Source organism: Colobus angolensis, unplaced genomic scaffold, assembly GCF_000951035.1.
Source record: "Colobus angolensis palliatus isolate OR3802 unplaced genomic scaffold, Cang.pa_1.0 Scaffold113, whole genome shotgun sequence".
NCBI lineage: Eukaryota > Metazoa > Chordata > Mammalia > Primates > Cercopithecidae > Colobus > Colobus angolensis.
The window spans coordinates 4083209-4101734 of record NW_012112364.1 but is presented as its reverse complement, the minus strand read 5'-3'; the positions used below and the strand labels follow the sequence as shown (position 1 = coordinate 4101734).

The window sequence follows — 18526 nt, the reverse complement described above, 5'->3', positions numbered from 1 at the left end:
TGATGACAGTGATGATGATGGTGATGGTGATGATAGTGATGATGATGGTGATGGTGGTGATGATGATGACAGTGATGATGATGGTGATGGTGATGGTGATGATGGTGATGATGATGGTGATGGTGATGATAGTGATGATGATGGTGATGGTGATGATGATAGTGATGATGATGGTGATGGTGATGATGGCAACTAACATTTGGTGAGTGCTCACTATGACTGTGGACTAAGCCCTTTATACGTATCTCATTTAACAGCAAAAAAATGATCCTTTAAGGTAATATTGTCACCCCTATGTTACAATGGAGAAAACAGGTTTACAAGACAGTAAGTAACCTTCCCAAGGCTACGACAACAACTAAGTAGAAGGCCTGAGACCATCCTTTATAACTGCATGATAACAGCATGGAAGTTGAAAAAAGTCATCAGGAGGGCACGTCTTTGTTTAGGCTGAGGTACTGAAGTTTTTCACAACTATCTGTTACAAGTTAAAGCAAGTACTAAAGGAAGCACAGTAATTGTATCATTCATTCTTACACACATCTCCCAAAATGCTTTTGAGAGTAAGACAGAAGAGAGAGGAGCCACTGGTCACAATGACAATACTACATCTCTGCCTTCCCTCCTATGTCAGCCTAACAGTGAACAAAGATTGAGAATGACCAATTTAGAGAAGTTAAAAGAGAAATGAGCATGGTGATCAAAAAAGAGAGAACAGGAAGTCTGATGGTATGTGTTGAAGAAAGAATTTTAAGAAACTGGACATGGTAAGTGCAGTCAAAAATTGCAGACATTAGGATCTCAAATCTAAGCAAAAACAACCCAAAAAGAGAAAACTGCAGACATCAGGGATGTTGAGCAGTAAAACAAATTACTGAATTTCATGACTGGCAGGTGGCTGATAACTTGGAAACACTAGCTGGGTAGACTGACAGGCCTATAAACCAGACTGTAGCAATTAGAAAGAGGAGGCATCCAGGAAAGAGTAGCACTGGGGGAAGTTTGGCAGGAAAAAAATGAGATAGTACCACAGTCTCTCCAACAGTCACAGAAGGGTAATTATTTGTGTTGTAAGATAAGAGGTATCTTAGCAGGTCTGCAGGCAAAGGGTTTGAAGCTAATACAAACGAAGAGATGGTGATTATGATAAAGTTAGAATAATTGGTGAAGCAAGATCTATAGTGGTTTGAGATAATATTATCTTCTATTGTCTTGGTGCTTCACAAGTTGCAAAGCACTTTCATATCAAGAATCAAGAATCTCCTTATTCCTTACGTGATTCCGTGAGACAGGTGGGGCAGGAATTATTACCAGAATTATTGTTAGTTTTAGTTGAGGAAACTCAGGCTCAAAAAGGTTTAATGACAGTCTAAGGCAATCTGGAATACAAGAAAGAGCCCTTGGTTTGAAAATACTATCTCTCACTGGTTCCATGCTTTGAGCAAGTTACTTAGGATTTTGAAGCCTCCGTTTCCTCACCAGGAAAGTGGAAATACTTTCCAGGCTCCATTAACAATTACAGAAATGCATGCAGACAGAACCTGGTATGGTTCCTGGAGAAAAGCAGGCACACGGTAAAATATAGCCACTATTATTGCTGTTAGACAGAGACATCGTAAACCAGAAGAGCAGAGCATTTATCGGACTTCATTCAGCACCTGTAGTGGATAACCTAGGGACAAGCGGTTTCCACTCCTACCCCAGTTCCCTTCGATTCCCCAAAGCTGCCCTTACCTCTAAAAAGAAATGCAACACTGTGTCAAGAAGCTGTGTAGATGCAGTAAACTCTCCTTAATCACCTGCCATGTGCCTGCATGACAACTCCTCAGTGTGGAAGGATGAACACACTGTAACAATAACGGCCGCCAATCCAAATGAGCAGCGGCAGAAGAGCAGTGTAAACAAGGCATTGGCTCAAAGATAAGGCTGTGGTCACTTCCACCTGGCAGAGGGAAGAAGCTGGGAATGGGAAGAACAGAGAGAACTACAAAGAAGAGGCAGCATCTGGAGCACACCCGGAAAGAAGAGGCTCCTGGAAGACAGGGAGGACATTCAAGAGGGAAGAAAGAGGGTAGCAAAGGCCCAAGGGGATTCAAGCAAATGGGGCAGACAAGCTCAAGCAAGCACTAGTGCCTTAGTCCTCACTCAGCTGCCTCAGCCATCCAGAGTGAGACTACATGCCCCTCCACACCCTCAGTGACTCTCACCAAACGCAAGCTACTTCTCTCCTGAAGAAGAGCCAGAAGCAGGGAGGTCCAGAAAGGGTGGAAGAGATTCAAAAAGCTATAGGGTGTTTTCTGCAGCTCCAACCCACATCTGAGGGGCCCCGAGGAGCAGCCCCACGACCTGCCAGTCAGGAGGCCGTGACTGCTATGCGCTCAGCTCACATCTTCAACACGGAGTGAAAGAACATGCACAGAGGGCGTTTCAGCGGTCACAGGCCCCAGCATGGCCCTCCACGCCAGGCTCATCATGTGGTTCCGCCTGCCTCAGCAGAGCACTCCGAGGCTGAGGCCGGCCTGCGAACAACCGATTGCACCATCTCCATCCACAGCTTCCTCATCTGCACAGATGCTACACATAGGAACATTTTCTTCTCTCATCTAGAGACCCAAGACAGCCGGAAAGCGCCACGAGCAGCACATAGACCCTCACAGCACAGCAGAGCCACAACCAGCAGAGACAGAACTTAGATGCATTTTGAGGATTTGGCTTCAGTGCCATCCCTGTCATCACCTCAGACTCCTCTACAGTTTTACAAGAGTTTTATGGCCATTTTTTGTAAAGAATTCCATGGATCTGGACCCAGAAGTAAGGGATCTCTACAACCCTCTGATTCCTCTGAAGAAAGAAAGAGGAAGACAATTATTCTATCCACTACGTGTACTGAATGAAGTCCAATAAATGCTCTGCTATTCTGGTTTACAATACGTTACATATGAGTTTACAAATTTTCAGCAAAGAACCAGAACATATCACTATTAACATGATACAATGGTAGAAATATAATTAGGTCTTTTGAATTAAGAACATTCGAATTTAGTAATGTATCAAAATTTTCATCTAACCTTCATCCAACACTAATTATGATTGAAATGAGCACAGAAATATCAGTCAAGAAGAGACTTGTAACTGAAGAATTCATCACTGCAAATTGAATTTTTAAAAAAATCAATGGATCACTGTATTTATGAAGCACACTCTATGAGTCAGACTTCTATTTCAACCACTGATGCACCTGGAATTAAGGTAAAGAAAGAACTTGGATATTATGTCCAAACACCATGGCCTCAGACTCAGTGAAAATATAAAACACAATGAAGTACAGTCAGGGAATCCAGGTTGAAACAGCAGGTAAACACAGCTTCAGTCTTACCTTACTCTATTCAGGGAGTGAGAGCAAATGTGGCAGAGAACACGTCCACCAAATGGCACATGCCCACAGAGGGCAGAACGGACAAGATGGCCTGCCAGAGGGCACGTGTGGGCAAGGAAAAAACGCACACTTGTAAAGAGCACAGCATGTGATAATACTGCCAGAGAAACTATGTTTAACTTTATCGAAAGCAAATGAAACTGTGTTTTTGACATCAGGAGTGACAAAGTGTAACTTTCATGTTACAGCTGGATGACATTTTGAAATGCTGTCCTGAAAACCACAGGGGGAGCCACTGCTTTATCTGGTTAAATAGAGAAGGTAGCAGGAAAGGAACTGAATGCTACTGGAATCCTGTTTGCCCTTCAGGTAATTATATAGAACTGAAAAGACTTTTCCCCCTGTTCTATAAAGAATCCACCATTGCTAATTTGGTTCTACCTTGACTTCTGAAGCTAGTGGCAAGAAAATTGCTCCAGCCAAACTTCCTGCTAATCCAGGAAATAATTATCATTAATGGTGCAGATCAGCAACACAGTTCACTGGAAACTGTGGTTAACAGAGATCAAAGCTAAAGACAGTGCAGCTCCACCACCCTCCTGGGGATGAGGAAAGTAGACCAGTAGGCCCGACTTAAGGAGAGAAGATGACACCACACCACACGCATGTGCCAGCAGACGACAGAACTCGCACCATAGAGGCTGGGGCCAAATTTCACTACAGCAAGGAGACCTCGACTGCAACAGTCTCTCATTCAGCTTCTTAAGCTGTACCAAAATGTGAAATCAAACAGCCATGTCTAAAATCGAACAGTAGGAAAGAATAACCAAAAGCAACGCCTACGTGCTGTACCTTGCTTTAGAGAGAACAGAATGGGAGATGTGGAAATGTCGTGAGAGAAGACCCAGGTTAGCCCTGGGACAGGGAGGAATGAAAACCTCATGAGAAGGAACAAATGGCAGCAGCAGAAAGGGAAACAGACAGAGATTTTCTCCCCCAGAGCTTGTGGAAAATGATGAAAGGAAAGTGGCCAGACAGCCATTTGCTTTGCCTAAGGAGTTTTTCCAATCCTCTTTGAATTACTGAGTCCAGCAACAGATCCTATTCTCAGACCTCTCCCCAGGTTGCAGATGCTCCTGGCTCAGAACTGGAGAAATCACCACCCCTTTTCTGTCCTGCAGAGATGCAGCAAATGGTTCAAACTCAACTGGGAATAATAAACACAGGTATTTTGAGTCTCACTCAACAAGCTCCTAAAAGACTAACTTTTCGGTGCAATTGGCCAAGTTATGACAAATTTGGCATCCCTTCAAATGACTGTAATGGACTGAAACACGTTGAATCAATGGAATTCCATTAGTTTATAATGACACTTTACAAAGAGAAAGCCAGATAATTCTCATGTGTCACTAGTTCAGAAAACTATTACAATAAATCCTTATTTTGAGAATTGGCAATTAAAAAGAATGACTGACTCAGACGAGGACTATCAACGGGTGTTAAAGCCACTGGGTAAATGACTGAGGGAAAACTGGATGTTTCCATGTTGCCAGGAACACCACACAGATCCCTTTCTAGTCGAGAGGGAAGCCCTCACCACAGACTGCAGAGATCCTGTCAGCATCAGTCTACCTAGGGGACCATCTTCACATCACCCTCGGTGGACAACTGATATTTCATGTCTTTTTTTTTCTTTTTTTTTTTTTTAGGAGATGGAGTCTCACTCTGTCGCCCAGGCTGGAGTACAGTGGCATGATCATAACTTGCTGCAGCCTTGAACTCCGGGATTCAAGTGATCCTCCCGCCTCAGCCTCCGAGTCACTGGGATTACGGACATGTGTCACCATGATCAGCTCTTTCATGTCTTTTGATGTGATGTGACACAAAGTGCACACCATCACCTATGGGAGTTCGTGCCAAAAACGGGAATTGTTTAACAGTGAGTTGTTACATGTGACATCCAGCTTACAGGAATGATACCAAGAGAGGAACTAGCGAAATGATGCCACAAGGAAGCAAACAGGCAAGTCCAGAAAGTTAGAAATTCCGTAGGAAAAATGGCCTGGTCTCTTCAATAACTGCTGCTGATCACATGACAGAAAAGAGAGTGAGAAGAGCAGGAGGCATGGGGAACTGCTCTAAGGTAAGAGACAGGAGACAGAAAAGCCAAGAGAATGCGGAGGCTTTGTTTGAGTCCTAATTCTAACAAACTCACTGGGAAAAAAGCTGATTTGATACTACCAAGGAAATACGAATAGAGACTAGATATTAAATGATGCCAACAAATTGCTACTAAATTTTTATTAGGTAATAATGATACAGGAGTTATGTAAGAAGATGTTTATGTTTTTCAGAAGTACTTAATAAGTGTGTAAGACTGAGATGACATGAGGGCTAGGATTTCCTTTAAAGTAGTCCTAAGCCAGGTAACAACACTTCTGTCAACAATGAACCATAGATGCTACAGTGGGTGGTCCACTGCGATGATAATGGAGCTGAAGAGTTTCTATCGCCTGGTAACATTGTAGCTATCATAATGTTAGAGTACAAGGCATTACTCACACATTTGTGGTGATGCTGGTGTAAACAAAACGACTGTGCTGCCAGTCATACAAAAGCCTAACACATATAACGAGGTGCAGTACGCAATACTTCATAAATGACTGCATTACTGATTCATGTATTTACTATATACTATACTTTCTCTATCATCATTTTGGCGTACTCCTACTTATTAAAAAAAAAAAAAAAAAGTTAACTGTGAAACAGCCTCAGGCAGGTCCTTCAGGAGGGATTCCAGAAGAAGGCACTGTTATCACAGGGGACAGCAGCTCCATGCCTGTTATTTCCCCTGTAGACCTTCTGGGAGGACAAGATGTGGAGATGGAAGACAGTGATGCTGACAATCCTGACCCTGTGTAAACCTTCGCTAATGTGTGTGTTTGTGTCTTGGTTTATAACAAAAAAGTTTTAAAAGTACAAAAAAAATTTTTAATAGAAAAAAGTTTATAGAATAAGGATAAAAAAAGAGAAAATATTGTTCAGCTATAGCTTGTGTTTCAAGCTAAATATTATTACAAAGTATCAAAAAGGTTTTAAAAACTAAAAAGTTTATAAGGTAAAAAAGGTTACAGGAAGCAAAAGTTAATGTGTTATTGAAGGAAGAACCGTATCTTTCTATAAAGTTAGTGTAGCCTAAGTGTACAGCGACTATAAAGTCAATAATGGTGTACAGTAATGTCCCAGGCCTTCACATTCACCCACCACTGACTCACAGACTCATCCAGAGCAACTTCCAGTCCTGCAAGCTCCATTTGTGGTAAGAGCCCTATACAGGTGTACCACTTTTTATCTTGTATACCTATTTTCACTATACCTTTTCCATGTTTAGATGCATATATACTCATCATTGTGTTGCAGCTGCCTACAGTATTCAGTATGGTAACATTCTGTGCAGGTTTGTAGCCTAGGAGTGACAGGCTATACCAGACAGCACAGGCGTGTGTGTAGTAGGCTATACCCTTAGGTTTGTGTAAGTACACTCCAAGATCATACAATGACAAAACTGCCGGACGATGCTTTTTTTTTTTTTTTCAAGACAAAGTCTCACTCTGTTCCTCAAGTTGGAGTGCAGTGCCATGATCTCGGCTTACTGCAACCTCCACCTCCCGGGTTCAAGCAATTCTCCTGCCTCAGCCTCCTGAGTAGCTGGGACTACAGGCACGTGCCGCTAAGCCTGGCTAACTTTTGTTGTTGTTGTATTTTTAGTAGAGACAGGGTTTCACTATGTTGGCCAGGCTGGTCTTGAACTCCTGACCTCATGATCCACCCGCCTCAGCCTCTCACAGTTGCTGGGATTACAGGCGTGAGCCACTGTGCCTGGCCCACGATGCATTTCTCAGAATGTATCTCTGTCATTAAGTGACACATGACTGTACGTTAGTAATGAGAAAAGAGAAAGGAAGGAAAGCCGAGAGGGAAGAAGGAAAAGAAGAGCAAAGAAAGAAAAGAAAATTTAAAAGAGACAAATGAAGCAAACATAGAAAAATCTGAGTAATTGTGGAATCTGTGAGATGAATATACAGAGGTTACTTATATTGCTCTACTTCTGTTTTTTTATTCATTTTTTTCTTAAACTATTTTTTCTTTGTCCTTTTTTTCTTTTGATTGAGCCATCCATTTCCTATTTCTGTTTATTTTGAAAGTTTTCATAATAAAGATTAATTTTTTAAAACCACCAAGATCACTAATCCTGTACTAACAAAGCCCACGATCTCTCACATCCAAAACAAAGTCCTTCTGTGAGAGCCCATTTTCTGAATAGTTTAAAACACAAAACATCCCTATTTCATTATATGAATGCTCTTGAGATTTTAAGAATATATCTTAGCAAGGAATAGACAATACTGAATTCCCTTTCCCAACGATATCTTAATTTAAAAATAGCACAAAAATTGACAGGGTGTGGTGGCTCATGCCTGTAACCCCAGCACTTTGGGAGGCTGAGGCAGGTGGATCACTTGAGGCTAGGAGTTTGAGATCAGCTTCGTCAAAATGGTGAATCCCTGTCTCTACTAAAAATACAAAAATTAGCTGGGTGTGGTGGTGCATGCCTGTAATCCCAGCTACTTGGGAGGCTGAGTCAGGAGAATCACTTGAACACAGGAGGCAGAGGTTTCAGTGAGTCGAGATCACGTCACTGCACTCCAGCCTGAGCAACGGAGGAAGATTCTGTCTCAAAAACAAAAAACAATAAACAAACAAAAATAGCACCAAAATAAATGAAATACTGAAACTCATTTGTTACATAAAAGAAATAGTGTCTCCAAAGCATCAAAAACAAAATCCAAACCCTGGAAGGATACATTAAACAACTGAAAAGTGATGACTTCTGGGGCAGAGGCAGAGATGAGTATTCTCAATTAATACTTCTTAACATTGATGATTTTATGAGCCATGGGAATGTATTGCCTAATCAAAAATAAAATTTAATTTCAAATAAAATAATTTAATACACACTTTTCGTATTTGAAAGAAATAATGTTACTCTTCCATGAAGAATCTTACACTAAAGCTTTAAAAAGGAAAAATGAGCTGCTCTTTAAGACTTGCTGACAGTCCTGTATACCACGACAGTATTTTCCAGGATCAACCTTTGGCATTTTTAAAACATGTTAATTTCTCCTCCTACTTCTAAACAGGTTCTTACTTTTCTTTAGACAAACATTAAAAACTTGAAATAAATCTGGAGTATTTAACATAAAAGCAGAAGACTCCCTGAGGTTAACTTGAAAAAAAGCTCAAATCAAGGAAAGCCCCTTCTATTTTTCATTCTGTGTCAAGCCACACATTTAAGTCTTTACTTGAAAGGTGATGAATTTAACAAGGATTTAGAAATCTTCACTTCGTTCCACTCTTCTAACTCAAACTCAACCTATGATATTTTTCCTTTCTTTTCTCATCCATTACCTGTGCGGCAGCCTCCTCTTGTCAATCAAGATTACTGAAGCCTCAAACCAAAACTCTATCATTTGCCAGTTAAGCTACTTAAAATAGATTTGTAAAACCTGATTCTTATAACCTCTTCTGATGCATTTCTGCATGCCTTTTCCTGGTTCTTTTACTGAGTTAATAGCCAAATAAATAAATTAGTATTAAAACTTTAAGATAAGCGGAAGCCCCACATGGATATCTGGCAGACTACACTGTGTTCCCAGCATAGCTGGTGATTTCATGGACTTAGCAAGCAGGTGGAAGACTCCATCAACCAGTGAGCACTGCAAACATGTCATGCAAAAACATGGCATTCTCCCTCCAAAAAAACTCATCACTGGACAGCTTTTCATGGTTACTGGTCGAGATACAAGCTTGATTAGGAGCTATGAATTAATATGTATTTACTGAAGGCCCAGAGTGTTTGTTCTTGCAGAGCTTTAAATATGGTTGACAAGACACATTTAACGTCCAGAAGAACATATTAGCAGGTCAACTTTGCAGCACACAGGCTGTTAGCACAGCGGAGCCAGGAGCTACACAAGGCTAGTGCAGACTCTGCGGCTTCATGGACCCCTGGCAGGATGTCACAGGTGTGTAAGACAAACCAGGGAGGCAATGGGAACCCACTGCTCCCCCAACAGAGGTTCTGCCTCTGAGACAGAAAGGGGTTTGCCTGGGATAAACTGTGGAGGAAGAGCAGGGGTGGAAGAAAAATCAGAAGAAATAAATGTGAGTAGAGATGTTTCTCTCTGTAAAACAAAAGTAGGTTGTGATCAGATCCTACAGTGCACCCAGAGCCAGCCTTGTGGGCTGTAGGCAGCTGTATTTACACCCACTGTTATTTAGATGCAAATTAAGGGGTGGGTTAATGCAAACTGGGAGAAGATTATTCAGAACTTTCTAGGAAGGGGGTGCTAACTTCTGGGTCATTGGCCATGGCACTTGTAAACTGTCATGGCGCTGGTGGGTGTGTCTTATGCTAATAAGCAGTGAGGGCAGCCAGAAATCCCTTTCCTTGCCATCTGCTGGTCTGGGCTGATTTCTTTACTTCATCCTGTCTGCACCAGATTCTGTTGGTCAGGAGGTTGTGACCAGAAAACAAGTCCTGCTGATCTCCTACCTTGGAACCACCATTTGGGCATGCTATATTTACAGAGTATAGTTAAATGAAAAAACTATCACATTTAAGGCTAAGGCATTACTGAAAATAATCAGGTATGGGGGACAGATGAAAGGAATACCAGATAAAAATGAGAGTAGCAAAAAGTAGAATATTTAACATTAAATTAGAATATTCAATATTTTAAATATTTAGAATTAAAATTAGAATTCTAAAAATTAGAATATTAAATATTAAATATATTTAATTTACATTACTGTCCAATGTCAAAAATCAAATGCTTTACAGAAACATGGAAAGTACAAATAAATTTTACTACTGATCTATGCTACATTGTTAACACGTGAAACAGCCAAGCCAAATCTTTGACAGAATTTTAAAAGAGAAATTTTATTTTTTAATGCAACTACAAGGAGCAGGGTTTCAAGTTCTGCAACCAGAAAACAATTTTGTGAAACAATATCTTACATTAAACTATAATATATTCTAAACCCTTGTTGTTTACCATAAACAAATTATTATAGATTTTGAATAACAGTTTATCTGTTTTCACTAAAAAGAAGACTGATGCTGAATTTGAGATACATTTTTTAAAAATGGTAGCTAACTAACCTGGGCAACACAGCAAGAATCTGTATCTCTGCAAAAAAATTTAAAAATCGGCTGGGTACGGTGGTATGCACTGGTAGTGCCAGCTACTTGAGAGGATGAGGCAGGAGGGCTGCCGGAACTTAGGAGGTTGAGGCTACAGTGAGCCACGATTGTGCCACTATACTTTGGCCTGGGCGACAAAGCGAGACCCTGTCTCTAAAAAGAGTTGTTTAATGAAAAATAAAAATAAAAAATAGTATCTGACCAAATATTCTTAACTAAAGGTTAGGAGACAATTATGTCTTGTAAGTAAAAATGGTTTTGGCAACGGTGATGGATGCAGCCCAAAGAGAGGAAAATAAATGAAAATTAAGCAAGTAAGTGCTTCAATACACTCATTGATCTTAGGCTACCTCATCCTGCTGGTATAGAAAAGAACATAGAAAGTTATTGTTTTCTATTTTTATGACAAACGCCAAAATAAATAATTAAGCAATTACTTCTTATTTTGGAGAAGTACCTACTATGCTTTACTTGATGCTTCAATAATGCATAGTCATAAAAATGTTTTAAAGCTTAATACCAAAGAAATAAACACATTATCACAGTGCATGCTGGTATGCTTTAATGAAGAAAAAACCAAAAAACTTACATTTTCTTCTATTACCTAAATCAATCTTAACTCTGCTACTTAAACAGTGTATCTCAAAAATTAATTACAAGAGAAAAATGTTAACAAGTTATTAAAGGGTAAGATTCTGAACTTTTTCTTTAAAATTCCTATTGGGCATATAAAGTTGCTTGAGCTATAAACATTTTAAAATGTGTTCACTGTGAAAACAGCTCTATTTCTTGGGTTTATAAATAAATATAAAAATTACAGAAATAGTGTGTATGTAGGGACAGAAGGACATACCTACTTTTCTCCAATATAATAAACACAGGAGGATACAGAAGCCAGAGGAGTACTTCTGTCAGCTTAAGTTCCTTAAATCTTTATTTCATTTAAATCCTTCCAGATGGACCAATAATGTGTTGCCAATATTTGTGTCCAAATAAAAATGAGAAAACATAAGGAAATAACGTAGCGCCGTGCCATGAGGCGTTTTATTCCTTTACTGGTTCAGTAAACACATGCTGAGCCCCACTCTGGGCCAGCAACGGGACACAACAAGGACTCCAGCAATGCTCACAGCCTAGGAAGAGAACCAGAAAGCTACGCAAGGGCGGGACTGGAGAGGGGCCAGATTCTAGAGTTTTAAACAAGGAAGTGACACAAGCAGCTGAAGAATACGTGAGTGATGCAGACCACGCCAGCAGAAAGGATGGTGTCAGGGGAAGGATTTGTACTGTGGGTGACTCAGTGGATGACAGTAGCTGCCAAATAAACATCAGTTTCCTTTTTCCTTTTCCTCTATGGGTATTTCTTGAAACACTTACCTTTCTGCACGAATCACACCACTGTAGTAGGGGGGATCCCAAGGCATTACTTCCTACAATGGAATAATTCACTGTTAAGGAAAGCTACTGACTCTTTCTCAGTTTTTATCAGCAACGTGGCCAGCTTATAGAATGTAAACCAGCTACTGTTCATGTAAATCAGAACAATTTTATAGAATCCCTTAAAAAATTGAGAGCTTGGCAGAAAATACCTGGCTCCTTATTTTGACTTCCCTGTAATCAAAGGATAGCAAGGTATAAATAAGACCTACAGAATTTGGGGAAAAGGCAAACAAATGTCATTCTAAAGTGGAATCTAACAAAAGTAAACATTAATGAATTATATCAGCCATAACGAAATTTTTCCCAAAATGTAACCCATGTATTAATCCATAAAACATACTGCAGGTAAGATGAGTGTACTAAAGGTAAGATTAAGGTTCTTTCTAAATCTAAGCAAGAAGCTTTGGGTAGATATCAAAAATGAAAGCAACAATTTAAAATGTAACCAAGGCAGAATTAACTCTAATCTTGGCAAAGAAAATATGTCATAAGGAAGTACTACAGGACTAGTTGCTTTTGATGACTGGTATATAATACTGAAAGAAGGGAAAGCTTGAATATTTGAATGAACTGTCCTCCTTCTAGGTGTCCAGGTGGACAAAAGAGTGGTTAAGAGACCAGGCTGTGAAGACAGACTGCCTGGGCTCAAGTTTCCAATCCATACCAGACTATAAACTGCATGATGACAGGGACTTTGTTTGCATCCTTCCCTATTACATTCCTGTACCCTGAACAGTGCCTGGCACAGGGTAATCACTCAGTAAATACATGTTGAAAGAATCAACAGTACCTCCCAAATAAGATTGCTGAATGTACTTAAACTATGAAGCAGAATATCTGGCATTGAATAAGGGCTCAACACATGTTAGCTGCTCTCCTCAGTACCATTATCCTTTAACATTTCAGTTTAGGCATAATCTCCTCCAATAACAAGGTGTTATTTCCCATATTCCACGGTAATACTTATATCAAGGGATGTATGACAACCTAAGATACTTGTAGGCTTATTTTCTTTCTCCCCATGAGTGCCTGAAGGGTAGGGACTGTGTCCATGGAATCCTGGCCCCACAGTGTTCAGGTCTTGGCACACATTTTCTCTAACAGATGATTATTTACTATCTGCTAGATGCAGACAGACTGCAGGTTGTAATGAGACAAAAGCAAGAGGATGATAGCTTAGGCAGCAGAAAGGCAAGTGACTCAACAATCAGAGGACAGTATGTCATGTCTACATTGTGCCATGTAAAACACAGTCCACGAGAAGGGTATTTAAATCACAGCGAAAGGTTAGGAAATGTTCTCGAGAAGGCAAGGCCTGAATTGAGTTTTATGATAGGAGCAGTCAATCCAGATGAGAAAGGGGGAAAGGCATTCCTGTAGGTGGTGTTTGTAAATGACTGGAAGCTGCCCACCATGCCATATTCATGTGGCCAGTACGTAAATACTAATTCAAATTAAAGAATCAAAGAAAGCAAAGCAAGGAAAGAAAGCAAAACGAAGTGAATAGAGATCACATGAGCATTGCACAGTTATTAGGAGAGAGCAAAGAACACAGCCTCAGCTTGGGGCAGCAGAAGATGAAGCTAGAGAAGCAGGCAAGGGCCAAATCATGAGGGCTTGGCGGGAGCAGCAGGGCAGTAGGAAGGGAAATCAGAGAATAACCGGGAGCTACTGAAGAATTTTAAACAACAGAGTGAGAAGATCAGATCTGCTTTTTAGACAAATCTCTCTGGTGGCAATTCATTCATTTACTATTCATTCATGGTTCAAATAAGTGCTGACAACCAATTCTATGCCTAACACTGGGCTACAACCATGGTTAAACTGTCTGAATCCAAGACGGCTTTGAGTAGAGCAAGAACAAAAGGCTAGAAACCAGTTTGGCATTCCCAGTGACCATCGGGGTGAGAATCATGATCCCAACCCAGGCTATGGCAATGGGTACAGGAGAAGACACAAGAGTTCACAGGACGGGAGAATCTGCAGGAACTAACAAATGATGATGGGGGACGGCAGTGTGCCGTGCCTGCAGATGCTTGTTGAAACACAGATTGTGGAGCTCGCCCCAGTTTTTGATTCAGTGGGTCTGAAGTGGGGCTCAAGAATTTGCATTTCTAACAAGTTTCCATGTGATGCTACTCCTTCCGGTCCAGGAACCACACTTTGAGAACCACTGGTCTGGATTAAGTACAGGCCCTGATTAGAACAGCAGGGTGAATGGTGGCACCATTCACCAAAACAGGGACTTCATGAGGAGACTGGGCATTTCACAAGTATCTGCAGAATAATCGTATCCATAAGCTATATACAAGTGTCTACAGATAACAGTTTAAAGTCATATTCACTTTTACTGAATTAGCTTTTGGCAACACATTTTATTTTTTATTTTTCTGTTTCTATAGTCACCAAACTAAATTCTTACCTATTATTTAGTCTCCCAAATGAGACTACCTACCAGGCCAAGGTGTGCAGATGACCAACACTAGTTACTTTGCTAGACACAGCTCCCTCCATAAATTAACAGACTGACATGCTACTCTACACATCACTGAGTTTAATGGGATTAATCTGTTTCCTAGTGGCTGTATCTGGGAAGCCAGTAAACAGTTTGTAAATCTGCAAGGCCCATTTCCCTAAATCTTCCTTATGACTATGGCTCTGGCAGCAGCAACTAAGTCAAGAATTAACAACAGCATTTGGAAAAGAATGGCATAGACAACCCCGGCAATCCTGTAGTGCCCTAGAACCAAATGGGAATGAGTCCTAATATCTGGAATCTTGACACTTTTGAGGGCACTCCCCCAATCACCTGGGCAGCATTCTGGCCATAATAACACTTGTCTATACTGTTGGACCACATAAGGAAGATCATACAGTCATATGATTGAAAACAACACTTACATGTTTTTAGAATGTGGTATACTTTGTTAGTCAAATACTGACCTACTCAACTGGACATCATAAATTAGCAAACAAATAAGCAAATGAACTGCAATGTTAACACTGATGGTTAAAATGGCCACCTGCCAGATCAAGCCTCCACTGAGTCTCCTTAAAGTCTGCTTCAAACTGAGAAGCCAACATTCCACAGAATGAAAGCAGTCTTTGCATGAATATATACACATGGTGTTAGTGTATTTACATAAAATATGTCAACTCCTCAACAAAAATGCTGTATGTACAGGCACCATCAGTTTGGGACATAAGAATCAAACATTTCAACATCTTTATTCACCAAAACTGAGGATCAGAAACAAGACTAAATGGACCTCTAGCCCATCACAAGAAAGTTCCTGAACCACAAGACATTGATTTCAGTTGATAGACTGTCTACAATAAAAATAATCCAACATACTTACAGAATTTGGAGGATTCAGTTTCATTTTCATCTCTCGTATCATCGCAAAATCTTTTCGAGTTCTACGAAACAGGTTTATCATTACTTGTTAGGCCAAAGTTTTGATAATTACATTACAAAAGGACTAGCTTATGTTACATTCCAATATTCATAAGAAGATTAGATATAATTAGTAGTGAACATGTAAATCATTATTAATCCAAATTTTACCTAAGTGTCATGAGAAATAACAATATATAAAGCAGCATATTCAATTTCTACCTTAAAAAGCAGCATGGGCCGGGCGCGATGGCTCAAGCCTGTAATCCCAGCACTTTGGGAGGCCGAGACGGGCGGATCACGAGGTCAGGGGATCGAGACCATCCTGGCTAACACGGTGAAACCCCGTCTCTACTAAAAAATACAAAAAAACTAGCCAGGCGAGGTGGCAGGCACCTGTAGTCCCAGCTACTCGGGAGGCTGAGGCAGGAGAATGGCGTAAACCCGGGAGGTGGAGCTTGCAGTGAGCTGAGATCCGGCCACTGCACTCCAGCCTGGGCGACAGAGCGAGAGTCCGTCTCAAAAAAAAAAAAAAAAAAGCAGCATGGTGGATATATGCCTCAAGAGTCTTGGAAAAACTAGCAATGTCATTACAAATATGCAAAGTATTAACCAGCAAACTTTAAATCACTACTTTTTGCTATACCTTTTTGAAGAGACTAAACAAATTAACTTCTAGAAAGGAATTTTATCATTGGCTACATTTAAGATTTCTAGTCATTTTTCCCCTATAGAAAACCTCTAGCTGGTCAATAATTAAATAAGTATTTAATATTTGTACAATATGACATGTATATTGGAATTAACTCTTAACTCCTATAAATACCTGTAGAATTATGAAGCTATGCTTGCTCAAAAAATCTATAGCTATATAGAGAAAGACTACTAACACTTAACTGAGTAAAGTAGGATAAATCCTCAATAAGTGCATAATTAACCCTCTTCATTGTATCAAAGACACAGTGGTTCACCAGGATTATTAAAAGAAAATTTTAGAATTTATAAACATAATCCAAACTAGAGAGGAATGAGTTCTGAGGCATGAGTTTATAGTCCAAAACAGAAATGTGAGCCAAGATCCAATGTATTGGTGTAGCCAAAAAAGGCAAACACAATTTTAGACAGCATCACAAAAGAGAAAGAGGAAATATCATCCTTTTTTTACAAACCGTGACTGCTTCTTCCTAGAATCCTTACCACCTAAAGGTGTGCTGCCTCTCAACTAAGTCCTGGAAGAGGGCCAGTGAAGGGCAAGTGCATGATTGAAGGCACTGAGCAGGGGAGGGGCAGGGGAGGCAGGAATACAGGTTGAGCCTCCCTAATCTGACGATCTGAAACTTTCTCAGCACTGACATGATGGTACAAGTGGAAAATTCCACATGTGATGTCGCATGACGGGTTGCAGCCAAAACTTTGTTTCAGGCACAAAATTATTAAAAACACTGTATAAAATTACCTTCGGGCTATGTGTATAAGGTGTATATGAGACATAAATGAATTTCGTGTTCAGACTTGGGTCCCATCCCCAAGATATTTCATTACGTGTATGCAAATATTCCAAATTTCCCCCCAAAAATGAAGTCCAAAACATGTGTAGTCCCAAGCATCTCAGATAAGGGACACTCAACTTGTATATAACAAACGGACACACCAAAGGCAGTAAAACACTTCAGCCTGAAATTACAAATGTTGAGACAGAACATTCTTAAAATACTACACAAAATCAAAAAGACACCACATCCACGAGCCTCCTGTATTTAGGCCAAAAGAAGAGAAATATGACTTTATGAACTTGTCATAAAATTCATGGCACAAGTTAAAATAAATAGTTTCAAAAACATTTTGGTAAAGATTTTTAAAGTGCAAATGAAAGATGAATTTCTAAAAACAATTGTTTAATGAAAGGGGACAGTCTATGTTTTCAAGAATGGCACGTTAAGGAAGACAACTATGGCCTTTCAAAGCATGTCTCATAGTGAGACAGGTCTGGTCCTATATGCCAAAACTTATATTCTAGGTCACTTCCTAATTTTTTATAAATCAAGTCTTCTTTAAAAGGACTAAATAACCTTAACCAAAAAACTAAATAGTAGAATAAAAACTAACCTTTCAGAAAGTTTGTCAGATAGTTTCTCAAGGAACTGCATGACAGTCTCTAAAATGAAATCCAAAAGAAAATATCTTCAATTATGTGAAATAAAATGAACATATCTGTTAAAATTATTATGTGATGATCATAATCTATATACCACAATTCCCTTAAAGTGATGATTTTCAAAGGGAAGTAGAGCTACTAACATATACCAAACATACAGTAAATACTTCTAGGTGATGATGATCTTTTAATCAGAAAAAAATTAAATTGGCATACTAATAATCCACAGCCTCAGATTATATCCCAAAATTAAAAGAGTTAATGGGACAGGCGCAGTAGCTCACGCCTGTAATCCCAGTACTTTGGGAGGCTGAGGGGGGGTGGATCACCTGAGGTCAGGAGTTCAAGACCAGCGTGGCCAACATGGTAACACCCCGTCTCTACCAAAAATACAAAAATGAGCCAGGCGTGGTGGTGCACGCCTGTAGTCCCAGCTACGTGGGAGGCTAAGGCAGAAGAGCTTGAACCCAGGAGGTAGAGATTGTAGTGAGCCCAGATTGTGCCACTGTACTCCAGCCTGGGCAAGAGAATGAGACTCCACCTCAAAAAAAACGAGATAATTGGAAGCTAAAGAAAAAAGTCCAAAATTTCAAGGTGTTTCTATCCATTCCTATGTGTAAGAAAAAATGTTCTTAGACATGTCTGATGTTTTCAGAGTTTTAAAGAGATATCTAGACTCTGCTTTGTTCATTAAAAATAGGTGCAGTGTAGAAGTATGATTCACTGAAATAAATTTCTCAAAATCAATGTTTTTCTTGATAACAATTTTATTTTTATATACAACTGTAGAATAATCTATTCAGGATAAATATGAAAAAAATAGCAAAATAAGAAAAATAAATTTTAACTTCCGATAGAATTTTTTAAGCACTTTTATTAAAATACTTC

At 39.8% G+C, this 18526-nt stretch overlaps 1 protein-coding gene across 1 annotated transcript in view; it reads right to left on the bottom strand.

Moving 5' to 3' along the window:
- MIPEP (mitochondrial intermediate peptidase) overlaps window positions 1-18526 on the bottom strand; it is a 151785-nt gene that overhangs the window by 107525 nt on the left and 25734 nt on the right. Inside the window, exons 8-10 of the mRNA XM_011958800.1 lie at window positions 17590-17638; window positions 15446-15506; window positions 12024-12076 (exon numbers count right to left, since the gene is read on the bottom strand). Of these exons, the coding sequence (XP_011814190.1) occupies window positions 12024-12076; window positions 15446-15506; window positions 17590-17638 (163 nt within the window). The remainder of the gene's footprint in view (window positions 1-12023; window positions 12077-15445; window positions 15507-17589; window positions 17639-18526) is intronic.